We start from the raw sequence: 24,351 nt of genomic DNA, 5'->3' as shown, positions 1-24,351 counted from the left end.
GCAATTTATGTGTTTTTGTACATTCACCTGGGCACTCTCCAACTGTCATTTTCGAACTTATGTTAGAGGTAGAAGTTACACAAGAAAGTAGTTTATGCATGCTAGCTCCATTGGGTGCAGGAAAATTGTGCTCTGCCCTAATTTTACGTTGTGTTTAGTAGAACCTGTGCATCCTCAGCTGGGGTGTAGATCTGCAATATCGCTCTGTGATACAGAACCATGCAGAGTGTGACCCCTCCACCTTTTTTCTTGACCAACCCAGGTGATCCCACTATCCAATGGAAAAAATGGAAGAAGGTGTTCTTGAATTACGCTACTGTATGTGGGCCCAACCTTGGTTTAGAAAGGAAGGTAGCATTGTTAGCCTATTATCTAGGGGCAGAAGGAGAGGAGGTTTTAGATCACCTCCCAGACTTAGGGACACAGGAAGCAAGGGGTCTCAATGAATTTGAAGTAAGCCTCAAGAAATTAGATTTGCATTACCTCCCCATGACCAGCACAATTATGGAGAGGTACCACTTTGGGAAGAGAGCACAGAAGGAGGGAGAATCTATAGAAGATTTTGTTTCTGATTTGAGGAAACTAGCAGCTACCTGCAAGTTCGGTGGGGCAAGTGAGGAAAGAATTAGGGATCAATTTGTTTTGGCTTGCAGGATGGAGCGTATGCGAGAAGAGTTATGGCTTAAGGATGACCCGCCGTTGAGGGAGGTTCTCATCATAGCAAAACAGGTGGAGCACATGTTACAGTGTGTCAGAGAGATAAAGCAAGACACTGGGGAAAAGAGGAGCAATGACAAGACCAATGTCAGTGAAGTGGTGACTGAATGTGAGGCAGTATCTGTGGTCAAAGGGCAGAAGGTAGCGAGCAGAGAGCAGAAGGAGAACAAATGGGGGGTCATTCAAGGGCACCTGCTAGAGGTGTGGCAAGCAGGGACATCTAGCCAACGACAAAGAGTGCCCCGCCCTCAGATTTACATGTAAAAAGTGCGGCAAGAAAGGTCACTTTAAGCAATACTGCAAGAGTGGGCAAGGGGTCAGCAGGCAGAGTAGAGACAGGACGAATGTAGTGTGCGACGAATTTGTAGTGCAGGTCAAGGAGTTGCAGGTCCCAAGCCTCGATGACACCACGTGCGTGGAAATAGTGGTGCAGGTTGACGAAGGTCAGGTCAACAGCCCTAAAGACACCATAAAAGTAGGGGGGATTGCCCTGGAGGCATTGTTCGATTCCTGTTCTAGGATAACCATCATCAATGCTAAGGAATTCTCTCGGGTGTCCATGGGAAAGATAATTTTGAGAAGAATGGATTTGAGGCCTGGGAGGTATGCTGGTCGCCCCATCTCCATGAAAGGCTATTTTTTAAGTACAATTGAATACAGTAACAGGACAACTGTGTCCAAGATTTATGTGTCCACTGTAGGGGACAACATCTTGGGGTGGCAAGCACAGAAGGAGTTAGGGGTTTATCTCAATCCCAACAGTAATCCCCAGATCCTGATACAGGAAATACAAGAGCACCAGACGGACATAGTGACAGAGTTCAAAGGAGTGTTCAGGGAGGAACTAGGATGCCTAAAAAACTACTGCCACAAGATAAAATTGAAAAAGAACGCAAAACCAGTTGTGGCTAAAGTCAGAAAGCTCCCCATTGCCATCCAAGAAGAGGTGAAATGTGAACTAGAGAAATTGTGCAAGGCTTGAGTCATCGAGCCCGTGGAAGCGACGGAATGGTTGGCACCCATTGTGGCCGCAAAGAAGAAGGATGGGTCGGTCCGGCTCTGCATCGACTTGAGGGCGTTGAACAAGGAGGTCGTGGTCGACGGATACCCTCTACCGAACATCACCCAAATGATGAGCATGCTAGAGGGGGCAAAGGTGTTTTCCACTCTCGATCTCGCCTCGGCCTACTTCCAGATTAAACTACACCAAGAGTCACAGGAACTCACAGCTTTCGTGACGCCGATGGGTGCGTGCAAATTCAAAAGAATGCCTTTCGGGCTAGTCTCAGCGGCCGCTGTATTTCAGAGACTCATGGGCAGCATCTTGAAAGGCATCCCAGGCGTCATGTGTTACCAAGATGACGTGCTCATTTTCGCTAAGGACCATGAAGAGCATGATGAGAGACTGAGACGCGTGCTAGGAAGGTTCCAGTCACAAGGTCTTACAGTGAAAAAAGACAAGTGCGTGTTCGGCTGTGCAGAGTTGGATTTCTTGGGGCACAAAGTAACGACGGAAGGAATATGCCCCAAGGCCGAACTACAAAACACCATCGTGAATTTGGCACCTCCCACAAGCAAAGATGAAATCAAGTCATTCATGGGAATGTTGGAGTTCTACGGGAAATTCATAAGGAACCTGGCAGGAAGGACTTACGCCATCAGACTGCTGTTGAAGAAAGAGGCTGAATTCAACTGGAGTCAGGAGTGCCAGAGGGAGTTTGAAGACGTAAGGAGGGCACTTGCAGAAGCACCCAGTTTAACGTCATACATACCCAACCGGGCGACCGTAGTCACCACCGATGCTAGTGCCAAGGGGCTGGGAGCAGTCCTCACCCAAGTAGGAAAAGACGGAGAAGAAACCATAGCGTTTGCCTCAAGGTCACTCCAGAAGTCCGAGAACAACTACTTGGTAATAGAAAAAGAAGCCCTAGCAGTATCCTGGGCGTTGGGGAAATTCAGAGACTTCCTGTGGGGAACTCAGTTCACTCTCCGTACTGACCACAAGCCGTTGGTGGAAGTGTTCAGCAGGAAAGGTCTGGATGCCATCTCCAGCAGGATAAGACAGTGGGTAGTCAGCCTCCGAGAATACACTTTCGGTGTAGAGTACGTCCCGGGGACGAGGAATGTTACGGCAGACTGTCTGTCGAGACTCGTCAGCGAAAATGAGGCGAGAGAGAAGCAAAGAGATGTGGATGATGAAGAGGATGAACTTCAGATGGAGAATGTCTGCACCATCCAAAGAGCGTTGGGTGAAGAAACGTGGAAGAAGGCCATGGAGGAAGACAAGACCCTGGAGGTGGTGTGCGGAAGAATAAAAGACAGGTGGAAGTACGAAGATAAACGAGAAGAAAACCTGGGCTGTCAAAAATGAGCTGTCCATGGTAGATGGGTGCCTGTTCAGGGGGACGAGACTTGTACCGCCTACGTCGGTGAGAGACGACCTGGTTGAGATAGCCCACGAAGGGCATCTGGATATTACTAAAACTAAACAAAGACTCAGGGAGTACTATTGGTGGCCCAACATGGACCTTGTCACGGAAAGGAAAATTAGAGACTGTATTCCGTGTAGCAACAGTGACAAAGTCTTGAAGCAATTGACGCCCCCAATGGTATGCAGGCCGCCACCGTCAGGACCCTGGGAAGAGCCGGCGCTAGACATCGTGGGCCCATTGTCCGGAGAACTGCGGACGCCTTACGTCCTGGTGCTCATGGATTTGTCTTCTAGGTGGCCTGAAATGAAACTGGTGAATGAAGTCACGACCAAGACAGTCATCGGGTTCCTGGAAGAGGTCTTCATCAGGGAAGGGCTACCCAGCAACATTCTCACGGATAATGGGGTACAACTGTGTTCGAAAGAGATGGAAGCGTTCCTAGTGGAGAGAGGCATCAAACACAAGCGTTGCGCTTTGTATCACCCTGAAACCAATGGCATGGTCGAGCGATTTAACAAAACCCTCAAGGAAAGCATCCAGCTGGCCAAAGCCAGTGGCATAAGCTGGAAAGAAGAGGCGTGGAGACGGCTAGAAGCATACAGGTTCACACCGCACCAGACGACGGGAGTCACCCCATTTGAGCTGCTCCGTGCAAGGATACCCAACACCAAGCTATCCCCAGGGTGGATGGGGTGGCACAAAGGATGGTCAGACCACTCCAAAGGAGCGGAATGCTTAGAGAGACAAGAGGAAGCCATGGAGAAAAGGAAAGAAAGATACGACCGGCTCAAGGCCACACGGGAGGCCGGATTCAAAGTAGGGGATAGCATCAAGATCAGAACCCCCACTGGAAGAGCAAATTGGTCAGAGTACAGTAATCCCACCAAAATCACCAAACTATTCAAGAATGCCGTCAAAACTCAAGAGGGGAAGATCTGGAACCTAGGGAGAGTAGTCAGGTTCCACCCACCAGGGCATGACTCTATTAGTGAAAGGGAGAGAGGGGGCGATGCCAAACAGAACGAAGGTCCTGACACTAAGAAGCTGTTGTCTTTCCCCCACCAAGGTGATAGGTCTAGCAGGAGAGTGACCAGACCCCCCCAGATACTTGGATCAATATATTATGATGTAACCCCTGCTATTCTGTTATTCTTGTATTACCCTCTCAGCAGGACTTTGACCAGACCCTCCAGAGGGTTTTATCAGTTTGTACTGTGCTATGGTTGCCACACTGTTGTTCATGCTTTGTTCCATTGTTTTCCTTTCGCAGGGGAGGGGGATGTGTGGTATCTCCCACTCCAATTGCCCCCCGGCGGCCCCGCTCGTAATGAGCTGCTCGCGGTGACATCACTTGGAATGTCACAGCGACCAGCGTTCTAAGGCGTGCGCCGGGAGCTGTGTAGAAAAAAGCTGTAAAGAGGAGGCTGTGGCTGAGGTCGCAGTGTAAGATCTCATCTTTAATAAACCTGCTTGGTTAACCACAGTGACGTCTATTGGACTCATTTTGGCCATCACTACAACTTGGTTAAGCCTCAATTGGAGGATCCATTGGTAGAGAATCCTCCAGCAGAATTATCATGGCCTTTCGATCCTTGTTGCAGTGGTAATTCTGGTGGAGCATTGCCGTCCAACTCTATCTCAGGCCCTTTTTTTTATTGTACCTCATCTGTGCATCCTTAGAAGTATTTCATCAATCTCCTGTCCTCTCTGTTACAGGTTTGAAGCTGAGCTGTTGGGGTTCAGGAGATAATAGAAGCTGGTGAAAGGAAATTACTCCTGTATCCTCTCATGTTATAAACCTTCATGCAGCTGGTAACAATCTACATCTATCAGAGAGAAAACACAGAGCTCTTCCATCCTACTGCAAAACATCAGCAAGGATCTCCCTGATCCAAATTTCAAAGTCCCCCCAACCAGCTCAACAGTCTGCTTTGTGATAGTCTTTATACATGTATGGCAGTCTCTCTTGGTTTGTCGTGTAACCACTGGGTCTTTCCTTTCCAGACAAGGATCCAGGGCTGCTCAACCACTCTTCGGTTACCAAATGGATCATTATATTTTGCAACTGGTGGCAAATCAAATATTCTTGAATTCCTGAAATCCAAAATATTCTCAAACTACCTCTAAAGGGAAACAGTTAAGACATCTGCTGCAGTCGGTCTATAAATCTTGCTCTGCTCTCTGACTACTCACCTGTTAGATAATTGGTCATTATCTAGTCACTTTCCTGGCTTCCTGGCTACCCATCTGGCACATGAATCGGGCAACATTCACTGGGCCCCACTGTTTACCCTGTCCTCTGCTCATATATGAGTTGATTCCTGAACACTGCCTGCCATTGTTACTCCTGAAGACCAACACCCTGTGTTCAGATTGAGCCAAGTCTCAGCATCTCAAATCTAAACACCATTATCTGAAGTTGCTGCTGGGGAAATAGGTTGCCTGACATAGTTAAATCATGACCAAGTAGACAGTCAATATATTGAGCATTGTCCGTGTCTCTTTTTAACTTCCTTGGTATCACTGTTATCTGCCTCCCTACCACTGAGGTGCACTTTGAACTCTCAGCTCTGGTGTAGTGGGGAGCAGTGGTCTCCTTAGGGAGTATGAAGGTGCCTCTTTGAATTCCCATCTATGGATGCATCTGTTCCCTTCTTGAGCTACCACTTCAAATTCTTATTTGTTTTTGCATTGTTTGCCCTATGCTTTTTGGCTGTGGCCCACTGTTCCCTACTTCAAGTGTCATGTGACTTAAGAAACTGTGTCCTTGCTTGGCTTCATTTTGTCAGGCTTCTTATGAAGGTACCATAAGGCATTGGCTTTCAATTTTTTTTCAAAACCCTCTGCTTAATCAAGTCCACTATTACAGGACGGATCCCTTCCTCCACCTTAGGTGTCAGTGGGTACTGGGGTTGACCTTGATTTTTACGAGTTCTATTCGTAATATGAATCCCACGTCATTGGTCCCTGTGGACCACAATGTGGACAGCACCTGACGAAGCAAACCAGTTAAATCTGGAGACATAGTCTTATCTTGACTTGGTCAGCAATCAGTATTTTTACATAGGAGAGAGAGTACTTCATTCTCATACTGTTGGGGTATGTTTAAGCCAACACCATCTGCGGTACAAACCACAGTGCAATTAAGCTTGCACCTAATGTCCTTACCTACAAATTTGCAACAGAAGTTGGACTGAGCAAAAAGGCACAAGGGAGATGGATGTGGGTTAGAAATATGGTGAGGGGGTCGTTGGTTAGAAATGCCTTCTGCATCAATGAATATTCCTGAGAGAGGTACTGAGGTAAATTTACAAGTGTTTAAAGCCAAGACAAGTGTTAATGAGGCACATGGTATGTTTACCATTAGTAAGGCAATATACATAGGGACCCTTCTGGTCTACAGGAACTAGTGTATTCATTGCAAAGTCTAAGCCTGTCTTTCTGTCCGAAAATTCAAGATAGGAGTTGTGTGTCATTTTTTTTTTGTTGCATATTTTATATAGCGCAAACTTGACCCGAAGGTATTGTAGCGCTTTACATGAGCACCGTATTTACATTACACATTCAGGCACTGGGAGATTAAGTGCTTTGCCCAGAATCACAGGCTGTGGACGCGACCTTGAGGCTCGAACCCTGGTTTCCAGCACCAGCGTCGGGTGTTTATGCCAAAACGACCATGCGCATTAGCAACTTTGTTGGGGCAATCACGCTTCGAATGTTCTTGCTAACCTCAGCCAAAACAAGACCCACCATTTTCCAGTGCTTCTCCTCTGTCTCTTCTATTTCCTAATTTGATCTCCCACCACCTTGTCCTCCACTACCCTCCCTTCTCTGCTCTCCTCTTTGAGAAGTGACACTGCCACTCCTGTTCACTGTTTGCTGCATGCTCTCGAGTTTTAGCAACATTCTATTTCTTCTGAAGTCACACAGTGGTTATCATCTGTTATTAATTCAGTAAACTTCTTAGTCTGCCACCCTATGAATACGGTCATTAACGGACATCTTACGTTTGGTAGCAATCCCTGTACAAAAGCAGCACCCACAGCCTCCTGAACCATTTCTGTTGGACGGGCTATGGCCGAGTACATTTCAAATACGTCCTGAACTCTGCCTAAATTATTTACTGGTGCTAAACTAGAGGGAGACCAAGGAACATGGCCCATAATTTTACCCTTGGCTGCAGGGCAGTGCCTCAAAGGATAGAGGGTGCCTGGTCTTGGTGGAGAGGGAATCTCATCAGCATTTCTAGAATGTAGAGAAGTAAAACACCTCCTAGCTGCTCAATCTTCTGTCAATCTTGAGCTTGCTCAGGTGATAATAGGGCTCGTTCTTAGTTGTCTCTGCATCCTGTAGGAATAGAACCCTCTCACAAAACACAGTAGTGGAATTGGCTTCTTGTTTGGTCCCTTGCATCCCTTTACCAGGTACTTTTACAATCAGTCACATGACAGCACTCTCTTGTGCGTTACCTCCATGTACGATGGTTTCCTGCAGACTCGCAGGCTATGCTGCGTTTCCAGGTACAACTGCGGCTGCACACCACAGTTCAGTGATCTCAGTTAGGGAGGGAGGAGGAGCAGTCAGAGTACAATCCCCAAGTCTGTCCCTAAGGTGACGGATTTAGTACTCAATCTTCTGCTGGGTATTTTTCATACCATGGATTTGGTATTCGTGTTTAGGCTTATTTGCCTCTTTATGATACTGCAAGAACATAGGCTATCATGTATCGTGTTCTTAGGATGCTCTGGTTTCATTTGCAAATTCCCGAATCCTTCCATAATAGGTACCATTTTCAGGAAAAAACTTCTTCCATCCTCGTTTGTGAGTCCCACCCACTCTTTTAGATATTTGCACATGCCTTTACCATACTGGAGCCAGATAGAGTGGACAGGAGACCGTTTGGGAGGGACTTTTCAGACCCCCTCATTGTTCTCTGGAGTAACAAGGAAAATGTTCTACCGGCCTCGTGCACACAGCTCATCTTTGGAAGGGAGGGTGGAAAGGAAATAGAAAGCAGTATATGGTTGCCCACAGTTATTTTTCTAATTCATCTCATGGGAGGTAGAACATATTGTACTCTTGCATCCAAAGATCCCCTTGCATTTAGCTTTTGCTTCAGTTAGACACCCAGAGGGGATCACAAATGTGCTGGGGGCAGCTGGATCAAAGGGCTTCTTTCTCTCACACTTTTATTCTTTACGGATCTGTTTTTCATGTCCTGGTGCTCCTGTCTACCCTCCCCATTGCCAGACTTCTAGAGCCTGTTTACTCTAAACCAGGGATTCACACACACACTTTCAGTTCTCTGGACTCCACCCATTTCTTCCTACCCAAACAGCTTATTTTCCCATTGTCTCCTACTCAGAGGACACTTGTTTTCACCTTTAAGTTTTGTTAAATAAAACAATGTAAAACATCAGTACAACAGCACAAATAAAGAGCAGCAGGAATCAAAATAATTATGGAGAATAGTGTACCATCATAACAAGAAAAGCCCCAAAAGTGAAATGAAAAAATGGTTTTATAACTTTTCATTTTGTGGGGGAAGAAAGAGAGAAAGAAGGAGAGAAAGAAGGGAAAAAGGGGGAGGGAAGGGAAACAGCAATAAAAACATAAATGGTAAGCAGAGTAAAGAGGTATAAGATAATAAAAGTACATAATAATAGTAATAACAGTAATACTAATAATAACAATAACAGGTGATCATGAGGCACTTTTAGATAAAAAGTCTGTTAAAGGGAACCAAAGTAATCAAGTTTGATCAACATTGGAATAGAAGAAGCACATGCACGATCTAATCTGTGATGATGGCAGAGTAAATTCCACCAGGCATTATAAACCACATTTTTGGTATCTTTCCAGTTAGTTGTTATGATTTGAAAAGCAATAGCAATGCAAAGGTCAATAAATTTACGAGTATGAAGCGGGACATCCCAAACTAGGGCCAAACCACCCAGAAATACAGAAGAAAGAAGAAAGGGAACATTAGTAGATAAAATCTTGTTAAGTGTAGACCAAATGTGGGACCACATAAATTGGACCTTAGGACAAAGAAAGAACATGTGAACCAAATCACCAGAAGTACATGAACAAGACCAACACTTCTTAGCGTCTAACAATTTAAATTTGAACAAGTCACAGGGAGTATAAAATAATCTATTATAAAAAAGTAAAGGGTTTGTGTGGTACTACCGGACCGAGAGGTGGAATGAAGTTTGGACTAAATAGAGTCACAGGTAAGTGAGGGAAAAGTTTGATTGAGGTCCGATTCCCAGATAAGTTCGAGGTTAGTTTTAGGCCTATCAGTAGGTGAGGGAGAAAGTAGTCTATAAATAGCAGAGGCCTTAAGGGGAACCTGAAAGTTTGGTGGAGAGGCAAGGAGGGGAGGTGAAGAGGGTGAAGGGATGTTTTGCAGGATAATAGTGGATAGTTTAGGTAGAAGTTCGTGAAAATGTGCACAGTATTTGTTAGAGATACCAAAGGAGTCACGAAGTGCAGGAAAGGTTAATAAGGAATTGTTAGAAATGAGTTGTCTATAGGTGAGAATTCCTTTGTCGATCCATTCCTTCCAAAAGAGCGCACAATTGCGTAGTTTAAGAGATTTATTATACCAAAGTGGGGTATCCAAATGAAGAGTAGAGGGTAAAGAGAATGAGCGGAAGAGGGCAAGTGTTAAAGCTTTGGAGTGCTTAAAAATAGGTGAAAGCAGCTTAGGAGGTGGTTGAGTGAGATTGGAGGCAAGAAGAAAGGAGAAGGGGTGAAGTTGAGCCAATTCCAGAGAGCTCCAAGCCGTAGTAGGAGGAGATGAGGTTTCGAGAAGGAAAGGCCAAATTTGCTTGAGAGAAAAAGCAGAGTGAAAGCGTGAGATGTTGGGGAAGTTAACACCACCAAGATGTTTAGGTTGTTGAAGACGGAGGAGAGAGACTCTAGCCTTACGCTTATTCCACAGGAATTTGGAAAAAAAGCCTATTGATAGACTTAAAAAAAGAAATGGGGGAGAGAGATAGGAAGCATGGAAAGACAGAAGTTCACAATAGGAAGGAGCATCATTTTAATAGTGGAAAGACGACCCCACCAGGAAAGAAAAAGAGGGGACCAACGTTCTATAAGAGAAGAGAGCTTTTTAAGTATATCGGAATGATTAATTCTGATAGTTTCTCTTATGGTGTTAGCATATAAGACACCAAGACATTTAATGGAACCAGAATTCCATTGGAAACCGGAGCCCTGAAACATGTGAGGAAGACAACATTTATTGAGGGGAAGGACTTCTGTTTTATCAATATTAAATTTATAACCAGAAACTGAGGAATAATCATGTAGTAAAGAAAAGAAAGCAGGAAGAGCAACAGCAGGGTTGGACATGTAAAGCAGAATATCATCGACGTAAGCAGTAAACTTAATCTCCACATCTTTATAAAGAAAGCCAGAATAGGAAGGGGATTGTCGAAATTTCTCAAGGAAAGATTCGAGTGCCAAAATAAAGAGGAGGGGGAAAGTGGACAGCCTTGTCTGGTTCCTCTATGAAGGGGAAAATAATCGGATTGCATACCATTAATCAATATAGGAGGTAGAAGGAGCGGAATAAAGCAACTGAACAAATTTAAGAAAAGTGGGACTAAAACCTTGCCAGCGCAGGGCACCAAACATGAAATCCCAGTTGAAATGGTCAAATGCCTTCTCGGCGTCTAGAGTAATGACCACCAAAGGACAGTCCATTTTAGCAGAGAGATGTATGATATTGAGAAGGGTCCTAGAATTGTCTGTAATGGATCTCCCCTTAACAAAGCCGGATTGATGAATGTTGACCAAATCAGGGATAATGGAAATAATCCGTAGAGCCAGAAGTTTCGTATATAATTTACAATCAGTATTAATTAGGGCGATGGGTCGATAATTTTTACACAGGGAAGGGTCCTTATCTTTTTTGGGGAGAAGAACAAGCATAGCCTGCGTGAAAGAACCTATGATTCACCAGAGGAGATAAAGTGGTTAATTAACTGGAGAAAATGAGGAATCAGTAAAGATTTAAATTGGAGAAAGAAACGAACAGTAAAGCCGTCGGGCCAGGTGTCTTATCTTTGTGGAGAAGAGAGAGGGCAGCAAGAATTTCTTTTTCTGAAATCGGGGCATCAAGAGAAGAGAAATCCATCAGAGGAGTGGGAGGTTTAGGGACAGAATGAAAGAAAGAATCTAATTGTTCTGCAGAAGGGGACGACTCAGGGGTATAAAGAGAAGAATAAAATTGAACAAAGCAATCCAGAATTTTGGCATCAGAAGATTGGGGCGAGCCTTGTGTATCTTTAATCGAGACTATTTTCTATTTTTGTTTCTTAATTTTGAGGTAATTTGCCAGAGCCCTACCAGCTTTATTGCGACCACCATATCATATATCTTCGCATTAAATTGAAGAAGCTGATTGGAGGCCGATTCCCAAGAATGTTTATTAAATTGCATTTTAGCGGTAATGAGAGAGGACAGAGAATCCGGAGAGTTGGAAGTGTAATAAAGATGCTCAAGTTCTTTGATGCGTTTTAGATAGGAAGAAGCCTGAGAAAGCGCTACCCCAGAAAGCTTGTAAGAAGAGCCATGAAACGTGCTTGGTATGCCCATAGAGAACATCTTTTACAACCAAAAAAGAAAGAACCCCTAAAGAGAATAACCTGTGTGACAACATTCAGTATAGTTAGTAACAAACTTTGGAAAGTAATTAAAAAACATTGACCTGTACTGTCCCCCTTAGAACTTGATACAGGGAAGCCCCTATTCTCCTTCAAAAGGGGCCGTAATCTCAAAGATCATTTAGTGCGAGCTGCTACTATAACCAACAAAAACACCACCATAGAGACATGTCTGAATCTTCCACCTATTGTAGGACATTTCAAGTGTAACAATTGCACTGCATGTGATTTTACGACCAATACTAAGGTGTTTGAATATGAAAATTGTAAACATAAGTTGAAATCTTTCACTAACTGTAACTCAAAAAACGTTATATACTGTATTCAATGCCCATGCCAACAACTGTACATCGGCCAAACCACGCAACAGATAAAGACCAGGATTTCGCAACAATAGGAGCAGAATTCGCTGTAAGGTGTTATCTGCACCCCTAGTGGAACATTATGTGGAAAAAGGACACTCAGAAAACGATTTACGCTGGCAGGTTGTTGACCAGCTTTTGCCGAATGCAAGAGGGGGCAATCAACAGACAACCTTGAATCGCCTTGAGTGCAAATGGATTTTCCTGTGTAAAAGTATTGAGAAAGGACTCAACACTCTTGATGAATGGAACAGTTGTGGCTAACTCAAGCTTATAATTTTTAGAACTATTGCCACCAGTGACTTTCATGCAGTATAATGGCTGGAAATGTCTTTGCAGTTCAAAGACAAAAACATGACTTTTGCTTGTTGTATTATTGAAATGTTATTGTGAATTGTATTATAATGAGAATTGCAGACGCTTAACATTTCCACCCAAAGTTTATACCTAATTTGCGCAATTATTACACTTCCCCGCCAGGCATGCGCGTAGTGTAATCCCCAGGCACATGCGCGCAACTAAAACCTGCTCGCGCATGCGCCAACTAAACAACCAGGAAGTAAATAGTGTTGCGCGATCGAACGCCGAAGCAGCGAGGCAGAGATAGCGGAGCCGCGTACCACGGAGATTAAGTGAGTACCCGCGCCGTTTTCGAGAATGTTCCTACTCCAGGCATAATTCTATAGTTATGCGGTAGTATCAATTCCCTAATGCTACCTTCGTTCTTTGTCCTCAGTTCCCGCCGGGACGTCTGGACAGCCATTATCATCGGGTAATGTTCCTACAATGGCTATTACTTATAAGCATGTCCCACATTTAACCTTGCGTTAAAATCACTTTCCTTATGCTATTTCAGATCCAATCCGGCTCATATTTATTATTTACCTCCTGCCACCAATAACGGAATTTTATTGGTAAATACCCCACTACTTATTGTTTCTTTTCCAAATAATTTCGACTAAGTTCTAATTTTTGGTTTATCTTGCTCACAGGAAATGTTGAAAACTTTATAACTAGACCAAACCTCACCCTGAATTAATTTCTCTAGCTTTGCCAAGAATACGCAGAGTAAGTTTCCCACCATAATCCCACCATAATGTGATATAACCCAAATCTTCGTGGGGATAACCATATGCCTAACCCCTCCTCCTCCCCTTCTTCCAGGCAGTTGGATTTATTCACAACAGCCTATTGAACTTTGATCTCCAAAACCTGATGGAAAAGAATCCAACCATCCTTGCAAAGTGAGCGTGCAGTCACCCCTTAAAAATGCGCGTAAATAACCAATTTTTAAGGAATCCTCCTCTCAAAAAAAGCGCGTTTAATTCACGGTTGCCTATTTCAAATAATTTTATAGAAATGTGCATGAATTATATGCCACTGGGAGCACCACACCACTTTGTTTAGAAAGTCTTTGTAAGGCCATAGTATTAAATCTGCTTTACTTCATCATTTTTTCAGGAAAGCTCACGTCCTGATGATGATCTAAAATTGTTTAGATCGAAACGCCGTCGACCCATTCGAGGAAACTCCCCTACCTTACTGTATATAATTTTTTGGGGGAATACCCTTGTTTGTGACACCTTGTATATAGTTTTTTTTTTTAAATCACTCAGTCACTTTAAGCACCTTGTCACATGTATGAGCACCTGAAAAACATAATTTCTAAAAACATAAATAAAGTTTTCTATATGTATGCTACCTTACAAAACTTTCTCCCAGGATTAATTCTAGTACTATAGTTATACTCCACCTTACGAGGACCTTTTGAGGCCACCCAAAACCATTGTTTTTCTTATCATTACTTCAACCCCTGGTTTTACTAATGGGGTCCCCTTGTTCTCCATAACTACTCTACGTGCAGTGGCTACACTGCAAGGGTTCTACTCATTGAGTGGTTTTTATGCTAAGTTAGTGTATCTTAGACTCCAATTAAATAGGAAATGTCTATACAAGTAGGTACTACCTACACAGAAGAATATATAGCTAGTAAACTTACTGGCCCTTCTTTGCTTCAGGGCCCGTTACTGAGCACTAGAACCACCACAGACCCAGCTACTGATAAACTTTCTGAACTTGAGCACCTGAAGAAAAAACACGTACGGACAGAACTGCATGCCCGTATGCTAACAGACTATTTAAGAGCAGAAATTATACCAGTGGGCCTTCAAGTGCGAAACGTTCCCGCTATCTTTATCCAGGACCCAAAATTCAAAACAGGTTTTGCCCATATCGGCACTACCTGTTCACGCCATTGGATGGTGCTTGGTATCGATACAGCGATAGAACATAGTAAACAAGAACTGGAGGAGATTAAGGCATTAGAACAGGCCATAAGAGAACTAGATACTTTGGCGGATGCCAAAGCCTGTCTTGAAAAAAGTGATCGAACTATTCAGGATTTCAAAGCTTTTGAAATTCACAAGAAAACAACTAAAGTAACTAAAAATATTAAGAACTATAACAAAGAAAAAACGTACCCCTACCTCCAGGAAGATTTCTTCACTGTAGGTCCCCAGGAACAACAAAGATTTCCAACAGGTACCTGGGGCCGCTTCAAAAACAGAGCCCCTGTTACTTTCTCAGTCTCTTCAGCCGAATCTGACGGCTCAGAGACAACAGAAGGTCCAAGCACTTCAACCCACAGTAACCCCCTTTTTTTAGGCAGGGGTCAGCTGAGAAACACAGATCCCCCCAGAGGCAGAGGGAGAGGCAGAACCAGACCGAGGTACAACTTCACTCCAGGGGAACGCCAAACCAGGAATCGCTTCTACCAATGGGGCTACCAATACTAAATACGGAGTTACCCCCTCAATCCAATATGGAAACTATACCCATATTCAACCTCTCCAGTCACCAACTAAATTCTACAGACATCTCCCTTCTGAGTAGAGGATCATCCTTTGTCCCTTCAGAAAAACCCAATTGGTTCAACATTCAGTCAGAGATTTTTCTCTTCTTTAGAAAAATAAGACTGCAAGCTTTCTTTAAAGACAGAGAAGCTGTCCAAAAACATGACACTACAGGACTTCGTCCTAACTCTACTTTCAATCCAGCAAGTGGCACTAAGCCACCTGAGGTGATTAATTTTGAACATCTAATCCTTAGAGAACTGGATAACATGAAAAAAGACTATAGGTTTACACCATACAATATCAATAGAGAGGAAAGAAACAGCCTCATAGAACTCAGACAGAATGATAACATCGTGATAAAACCGTGCGAAAAAGGGGGAGGGATCGCAATTCAAGACCGCGCCTCCTATGAAGCTGAAATTCAGCGTCAAATTAACAATACAACACATTATGAGAAACTAAGACATAATCCCACAAAAGATATCAGTGAAACAATCGAGCGGATCACTAAAGACGCCCTAGAGGACGGTTACATTAGCCAAAATGAATATCTGATCCTTAACAATAAGGAACCCAGGACCCCAGTACTGTATACACTTCCCAAATTACATAAAAACCTGAGTGCTCCACCAGGGAGACCTATCCTTTCAGGATGTGGTTCAATTGTAGAACCCTTAGGGAAGTATATTGACTTTTTTATAAAAGAGCTGGTGAAAGACACAGCTACTTATAATAAAGATACAACACATCTAATAAATCTTATTGAATCACATCCATACCATCCTGACTCAGAACTCCTTGTCACTCTAGACATAGAGTCACTATATACTAATATTCCCCAAAAGAAAGGGATGGATGTAATTCGAAAACACCTCAATAACCGACCGGCTCCTCACCAAGTCCCGACGGACTTCATAATGAACTTACTTGAGATCGCTCTTACCAGAAATTATTTCATTTTTAAAGATACCTACTACAGACAATGCAAAGGTACCTCTATGGGGGCTATTTTTGCCCCCAATTTTGCCACACTTTTTGTAGACGATCTAGAATCTAACATCATTCTGAACTCTGGCAATCTGTATCGTGATAACATCCTTAGTTGGCGTAGATACATAGACGACGTGCTGATGATCTGGAAAGGGGATGAAGGCACACTAAGAGACTATTGCGAGTGGCTTAACAACAGCCAACCAGATTTGAGATTCACCTTCAATTTTGATAGACATCAGATTGACTACCTTGATGTCACGATCAAATGCCATGAAGAACAATTGTATACTACACTTTTCAGAAAGCCTACAGAGCGCAATACGCTCTTAGAATATCACAGCGCACATCCAAGGGCACTTAGGGATGGCCTTCCCTACGGCCAATTCCTCAGAATTAGGCGCAACTGTAAGTTTAAACAGGATTTATTTTTAGAAGCTGAAACCTTGTGTTCCAAATTGATGAGTAGAGGCTACCCCAGAAAGCTTGTAAGAAGAGCCATGAAACGTGCTTGGTATGCCCATAGAGAACATCTTTTACAACCAAAAAAGAAAGAACCCCTAAAGAGAATAACCTGTGTGACAACATTCAGTACAGTTAGTAACAAACTTTGTAAAGTAATTAAAAAATATTGGCCTGTACTGTCCCCCTTAGAACTTGATACAGGGACGCCCCTATTCTCCTTCCAAAGGGGCCGTAATCTCAAAGATCATTTAGTGCGAGCTGCTACTATAACCAACAAAAACACCACCATAGAGACATGTCTGAATCTTCCACCTATTGTAGGACATTTCAAGTGTAACAATTGCACTGCATGTGATTTTACGACCAATACTAAAGTGTTTGAATATGAAAATTGTAAACATAAGTTGAAATCTTTCACTAACTGTAACTCAAAAAACGTTATTTACTGTATTCAATGCCCATGCCAACAACTGTACATCGGCCAAACCACGCAACAGATAAAGACCAGAATTTCGTAACATAGGAGCAGAATTCGCTGTAAGGTGTTATCTGCACCCCTAGTGGAACATTATGTGGAAAAGGGACACTCAGAAAACGATTTACGCTGGCAGGTTGTTGACCAGCTTTTGCCGAATGCAAGAGGGGGCAATCAACAGACAACCTTGAATCACCTTGAGTGCAAATGGATTTTCCTGTGTAAAAGTATTGAGAAAGGACTCAACACTCTTGATGAATGAAACAGTTGTGGCTAACTCAAGCTTATCATTTTTAGAACTATTGCCACCAGTGACTTTCATGCAGTATAATGGCTGGAAATGTCTTTGCAGTTCAAAGACAAAAACATGACTTTTGCTTGTTGTATTATTGAAATGTTATTGTGAATTGTATTATAATGAGAATTGCAGACGCTTAACATTTCCACCCAAAGTTTATACCTAATTTGCGCAATTATTACACTTCCCCGCCAGGCATGCGCGTAGTGTAATCCCCAGGCACATGCGCGCAACTAAAACCTGCTCGCGCATGCCCCAACTAAACAACCAGGAAATAAATAGTGTTGCGCGATTGAACGCCGAAGCAGCGAGGCAGAGATAGCGGAGCCGCGTACCACGGACATTAAGTGAGTACCCGCGCCGTTTTCGAGAATGCTCCTACTCCAGGCATAATTCTATAGTTATGCGGTAGTATCAATTCCCTAATGCTACCTTCGTTCTTTGTCCTCAGTTCCCGCCGGGACGTCTGGACAGCCATTATCATCGGGTAATGTTCCTGCACTGGCTATTACTTATAAGCATGTCCCACATTTAACCTTGCGTTAAAATCACTTTCCTTATGCTATTTCAGATCCAATCCGGCTCATATTTATTATTTAACTCCTGCCACCAATAACAGAATTTTATTGGTAAATACCCCACTACTTATTGTTTCTTTTCCAAATAATTTCGACTAAGTTCTAATTTTTGGTTTATCTTGCTCACAGGAAATGTTGAAAACTTTATAACTAGACCAAACCTCACCCTGAATTAATTTCTCTAGCTTTGCCAAGAATACGCAGAGTAGGTTTCTCACCATAATGTGATATAACCCAAATCTTCGTGGGGATAACCATATGCCTAACCCCTCCTCCTCCCCTTTTTCCAGGCAGTTGGATTTATTCACAACAGTCTATTGAACTTTGATCTCCAAAACCTGATGGAAAAGAATCCAACCATCCTTGCAAAGTAAGCGTGCAGTCACCCCTTAAAAATGCTTGTAAATAACCAATTTTTAGGGAATCCTCCTCTCAAAAAAAGCGCGTTTAATTCACGGTAGCCTATTTCAAATAATTTTATAGAAATGTGCATGAATTATATGCCACTGGGAGCACCACACCACTTTGTTTAGAAAGTCTTTGTAAGGCCATAGTATTAAATCTGCTTTACTTCATCATTTTTTCAGGAAAGCTCACGTCCTGATGATGATCTAAAATTGTTTAGATCGAAACGCCGTCGACCCATTCGAGGAAACTCCCCTACCTTACTGTATATAATTTTTTGGGGGAATACCCTTGTTTGTGACACCTTGTATATAGTTTTTTTTTTAAAAATTCACTCAGTCACTTTAAGCACCTTGCAACATGTGTGAGCACCTGAAAATCATAATTGTAAAAACATAAATAAAGTTTTCTATATGTATGCTACCTTACAAAACTTTCTCCCAGGATTAATTCTAGTACTATAGTTATACTCCACCTTTCGAGGACCTTTTGAGGCCACCCAAAACCATTGTTTTTCCTATCATTCTTTTTTTACGTGACACAAAATCAATAATACAACACCGAGCAGTGGCCTTAAAAGCATTCCAGAGAAAATGAAAGTCAGAGGAAGAGTGTGAGTTAGTAGTGAAAAAGTCATCCATGAATTGAGTGAAATGTTCAATGAAAGTGGGATCAAGTAAAAGGGAGTTGTTTAAAGCGCCATCTGCGGGCTTGAGGTGTGGGAGAGGGGTAGTCCATATCTAAAATAACCGGGGCATGATCTGAGATGAGGATAGAGCCTATTTCTGAGTTGGTCATAAATTGAAAAGCATGGTGGGAGAGAAAAATATAGTCAATACGGGAGAGGGAATTATGCATAGGAGAAAAAAAAGAAAATTCCAGAGAGTCGGGGTGGGACAACCTCCATGAATCTATAAGGCCTCTGGAGGAGATGGATCTATGGAAGGACTTTTGCATTTTATTGGAAATGTAACAAGCTTGTGATTTGCGGTACAAAAAAGGGTCCATCAATTGATTACAATCCCCCCCAACAATCAAATCTTCATTAGCATTAGAAGAGAGAAGGGAGGAGAAATCATTCCAAAAGGAAGAATCAATGCCATTCGGACCATATACATTACAAAGAGAGAGATGAACATCATTAACAGTACAATCAAGGAGCAGCCACCTGCCATTAGTATCAACAGTTTCATTTAGAATTTGAACAGACAATGCTTTATGAAATAAAATAACAACACCATTTTTGTGATTAATAGCAAGAGAGCAAAAAACATCCCCAACCCAATGTCTACGTAACATCGATAACTCCTGTGTAGAAAGATGTGTTTCTTGTAAAAAGGCAATTTGACATTTTAAACGAACAAGATGAGATAAAACACGTTGTTTCTTGATAGGGTTACGAAGACCCTTAACATTCCAAGAAATGAGTCGAAAACCTTTCATATGAGGAGATTAAAGGAAAAGTAAAAAGAGAGAGTAATACAGGTAAAAAGAGAGAATATATAGAGAAATTGGCAAGGAGAGATGGGAACAAGCCAGATATAGTAAATAGAGGAACAATGGAAGTAGTAAAGAAACCCAAGTAGAGAGAGCGAAAGGAAAAGGAGCAAGGCCATCATAGAAAGGTGAAATGAGAAGAAGTGAAGAGATATAAATGGAGGAGAAAAAGAAGAAATAACTAATACCGCAGTGCCAAAAGGAAGGTGGAAAGAAGAGCAAGAGTAAGGTAGGTAAAGTAGAAAAAAACGAAAAAGGCAAAAAAGGAAGGGGAATGAGAAGAAAGTGAAGCAAGAGGGAGGAAAGAGGGAGCCAAAAGCAACCCAAAAGAAGACAGCGAAAAGGAGGACAGCAAAAACAACCAAGGTGGTTCTAGCCATACAGAACATGTAACAGAGAAAAACAATGAGGTGAGAGCGGGAGCAGCAATAAAAGACGACCAAATAAAAGGGAATACGTCGAAAACACAGTCCAAGGAACAAAAGAGAAAAAACCAGAGGAGAGAGGAAAAAATGCAAGGAGAACCTGAGACCGAGCACGACATAAGAACAAATGAAGGAGACTTACCAAACAGATTTACAGGAAAAAACAGCATACTGGGATGACGGAGACGGAAACAATACAATGCAGAGGAGGACTATCGAAACATCAGGAAACGCACCTAAGAAATAATGGAAACAAAAAAGTGAGGTGATGTGAGGAGAAACAACAAGTCATAACAGACAGTAAAAGAAACACAGAGAGGAAACAAATAAATAAATAAAAAATTAAGAGCTGCTTTGTTCCATGGAGTCTTCTCTGTGGGAGTGGATGAATCTGCGAAGATCAGCCGGGTCTTCGAAACTGTAGGACCGTTCCTTGTATGTAACCTTGAAAAAGCAAGGATGAATCAAACCGTATCTAGCGTTCATGGTTCGAAGCGTAGGCCGCAGATCCAGGAATTCTTTACGACGCGTCGCAGTCTGTTTGGAGACATCCTGAGAGAAAAAAGTTTATGGCCGGACCATAACAGTTGCTTGTGTTGTTTGGCTGAATGAAGAATAGTCATGAGGTCTGAGTAGAGGAGAAAGTAGGCGATGATACCACGGGGTTCGATGAAGTGGAAGAAGTTTTGGGACCAAGACGGTGCGCTCGTTGAATGTTGACATCCACATGTTTCGGCAGGCCAAGTATCGGTAAAACTTGTGTCTTCAGGAATAAGATGATGTCCAACCCTTCAGAATTTTCCGGAACACCATAAATACGAAAGTTGTTGCGTCTATTACGATTTTCCAAATCCTCGGACGTCTTCTTGTTGACTTGAATCTCCTTGGTGAGGGTGTCCACTTTGGCAACAACATCTTGTGGTTCACTGATTTTCTGCTCAACTTCAGTAACTCGTTTATCAAGGTTGGACCACTTATCAACCAGTCTTTGCAATGTAGCAGTGGTGTCGGCAATAAAAGGGTGGATTAATTTGAGTTCCTCCATTAGATCCTCAAGGGTAACAGGAAGAGGAGATTTGGAGGGAGACGGTGGGTCCTTCTTGAGGCGTTTGCCCACAGGAACAGAGTCTTTGCGTGAAGCGGAAGCAACATTAGAGGCCTTAGAAACATGTCCGTGCTCCATGATGTGAAAGCCTGAGACAGGATCAGCGTGAGGCAAAAAAAAGAGCGACGGAACGTGGTGAAAGGCTGCTAATTCCCTGAAGAAACACACTGAAACTGTGAAAAATGGAGACCACAGTCAAGAAAAGTCTAACTGGATGCCAACAGAGCGCAAAAATGAAGAAATGATGCGTGCGAGGAGGCAGAAAAGCAACAGCGCACAGCCAAATCGAATGTTGAGGAGAGAAAAAACTGAGGCAGAGGTCCAGCTATCAAATGAGAAGCAAAAATGACTCAAAACGCCATATTAAGTGTCAAATAACCATGGAAGCGCTACAAAGTCGAAGAAGTACAGCCAGGAGAATAAAAGCAACAGGCAGGTACAAAAATAGAGTCATTGGAGAAAAATTATCAAAAAACGATGAAGAGAAAAAAAAACAAAATGGCTGCCGTTTCCGAGGAGAAAGCATTTATGCAAATTCTAGCCTCAAAAAACAAATAAGGCATACAGAAACATACCCATGTGTGGAGGGGCAGTTCCGACGCACAAAACGCCGTTTTTGGCAGGAAACGCTGCCCAGAAGCAGTCCCTCCGTGAAGAAAGCGCCGCCGAAATCGCGGAGCTCAGGGGGAGCGGCCATCTTGTTAGCCGCGTCGCGCGCCCTCCACTTGTTTTCACCTGTTTTCACCTTTGAAACAAACTTTTTACCAATACAAAATAATGTTAGACACGCAATGAAGCAAAATACTGTCACTGCAGTTAGACTTTACCCTAATTTTGGTTCAACGTGCTTACCCTGTTTGGCCAATTCACCATGCCCAGTGCTGGAAGGTGCTCCACCCTGGTCCCCCTGGAGAGCCTTCTCCCTTACCTCTGTCACCTGGGGTAGTCGTGTGGAGTTCAGTCCATCGCAATCCTGCTTCTCTAGCACAGATGGGAGCCTTTTCTCTGTGGTTCGTTATGAGATCTAGAGGAACCTCTCTCCAAGATATCTGAAAGGGGAATTTACCCAGTGATGAGATCTCCACTGTCTGTTACCAGGTTATTGGCATCTTCCTTTACAAGCATCACAAAAGATTAGCAAACCCGAACTTCAGTTTCGGCGGATATTTGCCCGATATCCAGCTTTGGACAAATGACTTTCTGTGACTGCACAGGCACCTAAAGAAAGGGAGAGCGGGAATGTGTTTTTCATGATTGAAAATAATTGAGTACATATTGTCTGTAATACAGCACAATGTGTACATATATGTTCAGCCCCTTGCTGTTGATTGGATGGTTTTCTTTTCGATCTCATTTCCAGTCTTCTTTTTTGATGGCCTTCTTCCCTCATCTTTGTTTGTTTCACTTCTGGAGTGTTTCATCTTTACTGTATTCTCATTGGATGGCTTGAGTAATTCCACTGCTTGCATTTAGGGAAGTACGTTTTTCCTTTTCTTCCATCACTGCCTGGTAGTGCATGTGTTGTCTAGCTCTCTCCCTTGTGTGCAGCTTATTTCCTTAAATCCACCACACCCTCTTTGTTGCTCCTCCTTCTTGCCACTTTTATTTTTTGGGAGGGCCCTGTGACTGCCATTTGCTCCAAAACAGGTGTCTACCATTCTGTAATGGTAAATGTAAAACAAAAATGACAACTGCATCATGCCTTATACATTAGATGATGCATGTGTGCTTTTACATCATCACACTGGGCCACCGTAGCATTATAATGCCTATGTGCAAGCACACCATGGCACCTTTTGTTTTACTGATGCAGTTCAGCATTTATTTCTGCCAATGTTTTATATGCTGGGATAGGGCAAACTGCTTCACCTGCTGCTGCCTTTGTGGAAACTCACCAGAAATGATTTCTCATATGAAGTGTATCATCGAAGGAATGGTAGTTGAGAAGTGGAGATTACATATCCTACATTTTGTCAAGTTTGAGACAAGATCTATAATGCAAGCAGTAGGTAAAACCTTTGGAGGGGGGGCAATTTGATGGAGGAGCTCTGACTAGTACTGGAAGGCTTTAGAAGTCAAGTTAAACTTTAACTTTCCTCAGGCTTTTCACATTTGGAAGGATCTACAGCAGAAGTGAAGGGGAGAGGTCATTGAGAAGCTAATTGTTGCAAATATCGTAATCACTAAATTGTAGAGGAGCACTGCAACAATGCTGTCTCCTTAATAATAACTAAACCCAAATTAAATGTTATTGTTAGTGGGTAATAAGACTTTGACTGCTCTATTTTACCATTTAAGTTTAAGGTTTTTTTTTAACAATGTCATTGTACTGTTCTGAACAACTGCAGTGGATTTTCTGATTAACTAACGTTATTTATTTATTCATTTGTAATCGGTTGTATTATATATGCAAGAAAAAGTTACCATCTCATACCATTTTTCATATGATTGCTTATTTTGCAGCCATGAAAATTAAGTCTGGGAAGATGTCAGAAGTTCTTGGAAGCAAACCTCTTATACAGCCGGAATTCCTATGTGATGTCAAAAGTCTTGTAAAGTGCCCTAAAATATGAAAATTACATATAAATATGCATAAATTTACTCAAGGCTCAAGTATCTTTTTTTTAATTGTTTCACGAACGTGTTTTGCATACAGCCAGGTATTTCTGTGTGTCTGGGGTTATGTCAGTCAGTCAATACACTTTATTCAATTTGACCAAACAAATCATAGAAGTGCAAATTCATAAATACATCACACAATCACATGAAAAGTTCAACATAGTAATACAATGAATAAAAGGTTATTACATCTCAGCATTTCGATCAAAAATCCATGATAAAGAAAAACATACACTAGGAGTAGAAAGTTGTAAAAACAATAATGCTGGATGCGTTTTGTCTAAAATTCAATGGTAACAAAAGAGGCCGGATGTATTTGTAGCGCAATGGATTGAACCTAGAGCACAAAAGAACAATATGCATTGTATCAGGGGTAGAAGCATTATCACTTGTACACACAGGTAACTCAGTGGCTTTGAGCCAACCGCCATCAGAAAACATAAACTG

At 42.5% G+C, this 24,351-nt stretch overlaps 1 protein-coding gene across 1 annotated transcript in view; it reads left to right on the top strand.

Moving 5' to 3' along the window:
- LOC147702325 (actin-related protein 2/3 complex subunit 1A-B-like) overlaps positions 1–23,880 on the top strand; it is a 262,621-nt gene extending 238,741 nt beyond the window's left edge. Inside the window, exon 10 of the mRNA XM_086928777.1 lies at positions 23,749–23,880. Within this exon, the coding sequence (XP_086784903.1) occupies positions 23,749–23,754 (6 nt within the window). The 3' untranslated portion in view covers positions 23,755–23,880. The remainder of the gene's footprint in view (positions 1–23,748) is intronic.
- Positions 23,881–24,351: the final 471 nt, after the last annotated feature.

Source organism: Lissotriton vulgaris, chromosome 7 (genome assembly GCF_964263255.1).
Source record: "Lissotriton vulgaris chromosome 7, aLisVul1.2, whole genome shotgun sequence".
NCBI lineage: Eukaryota > Metazoa > Chordata > Amphibia > Caudata > Salamandridae > Lissotriton > Lissotriton vulgaris.
Note: the sequence above shows the minus strand (reverse complement) of the source record. Positions and strands in the feature narration are given on the sequence as shown.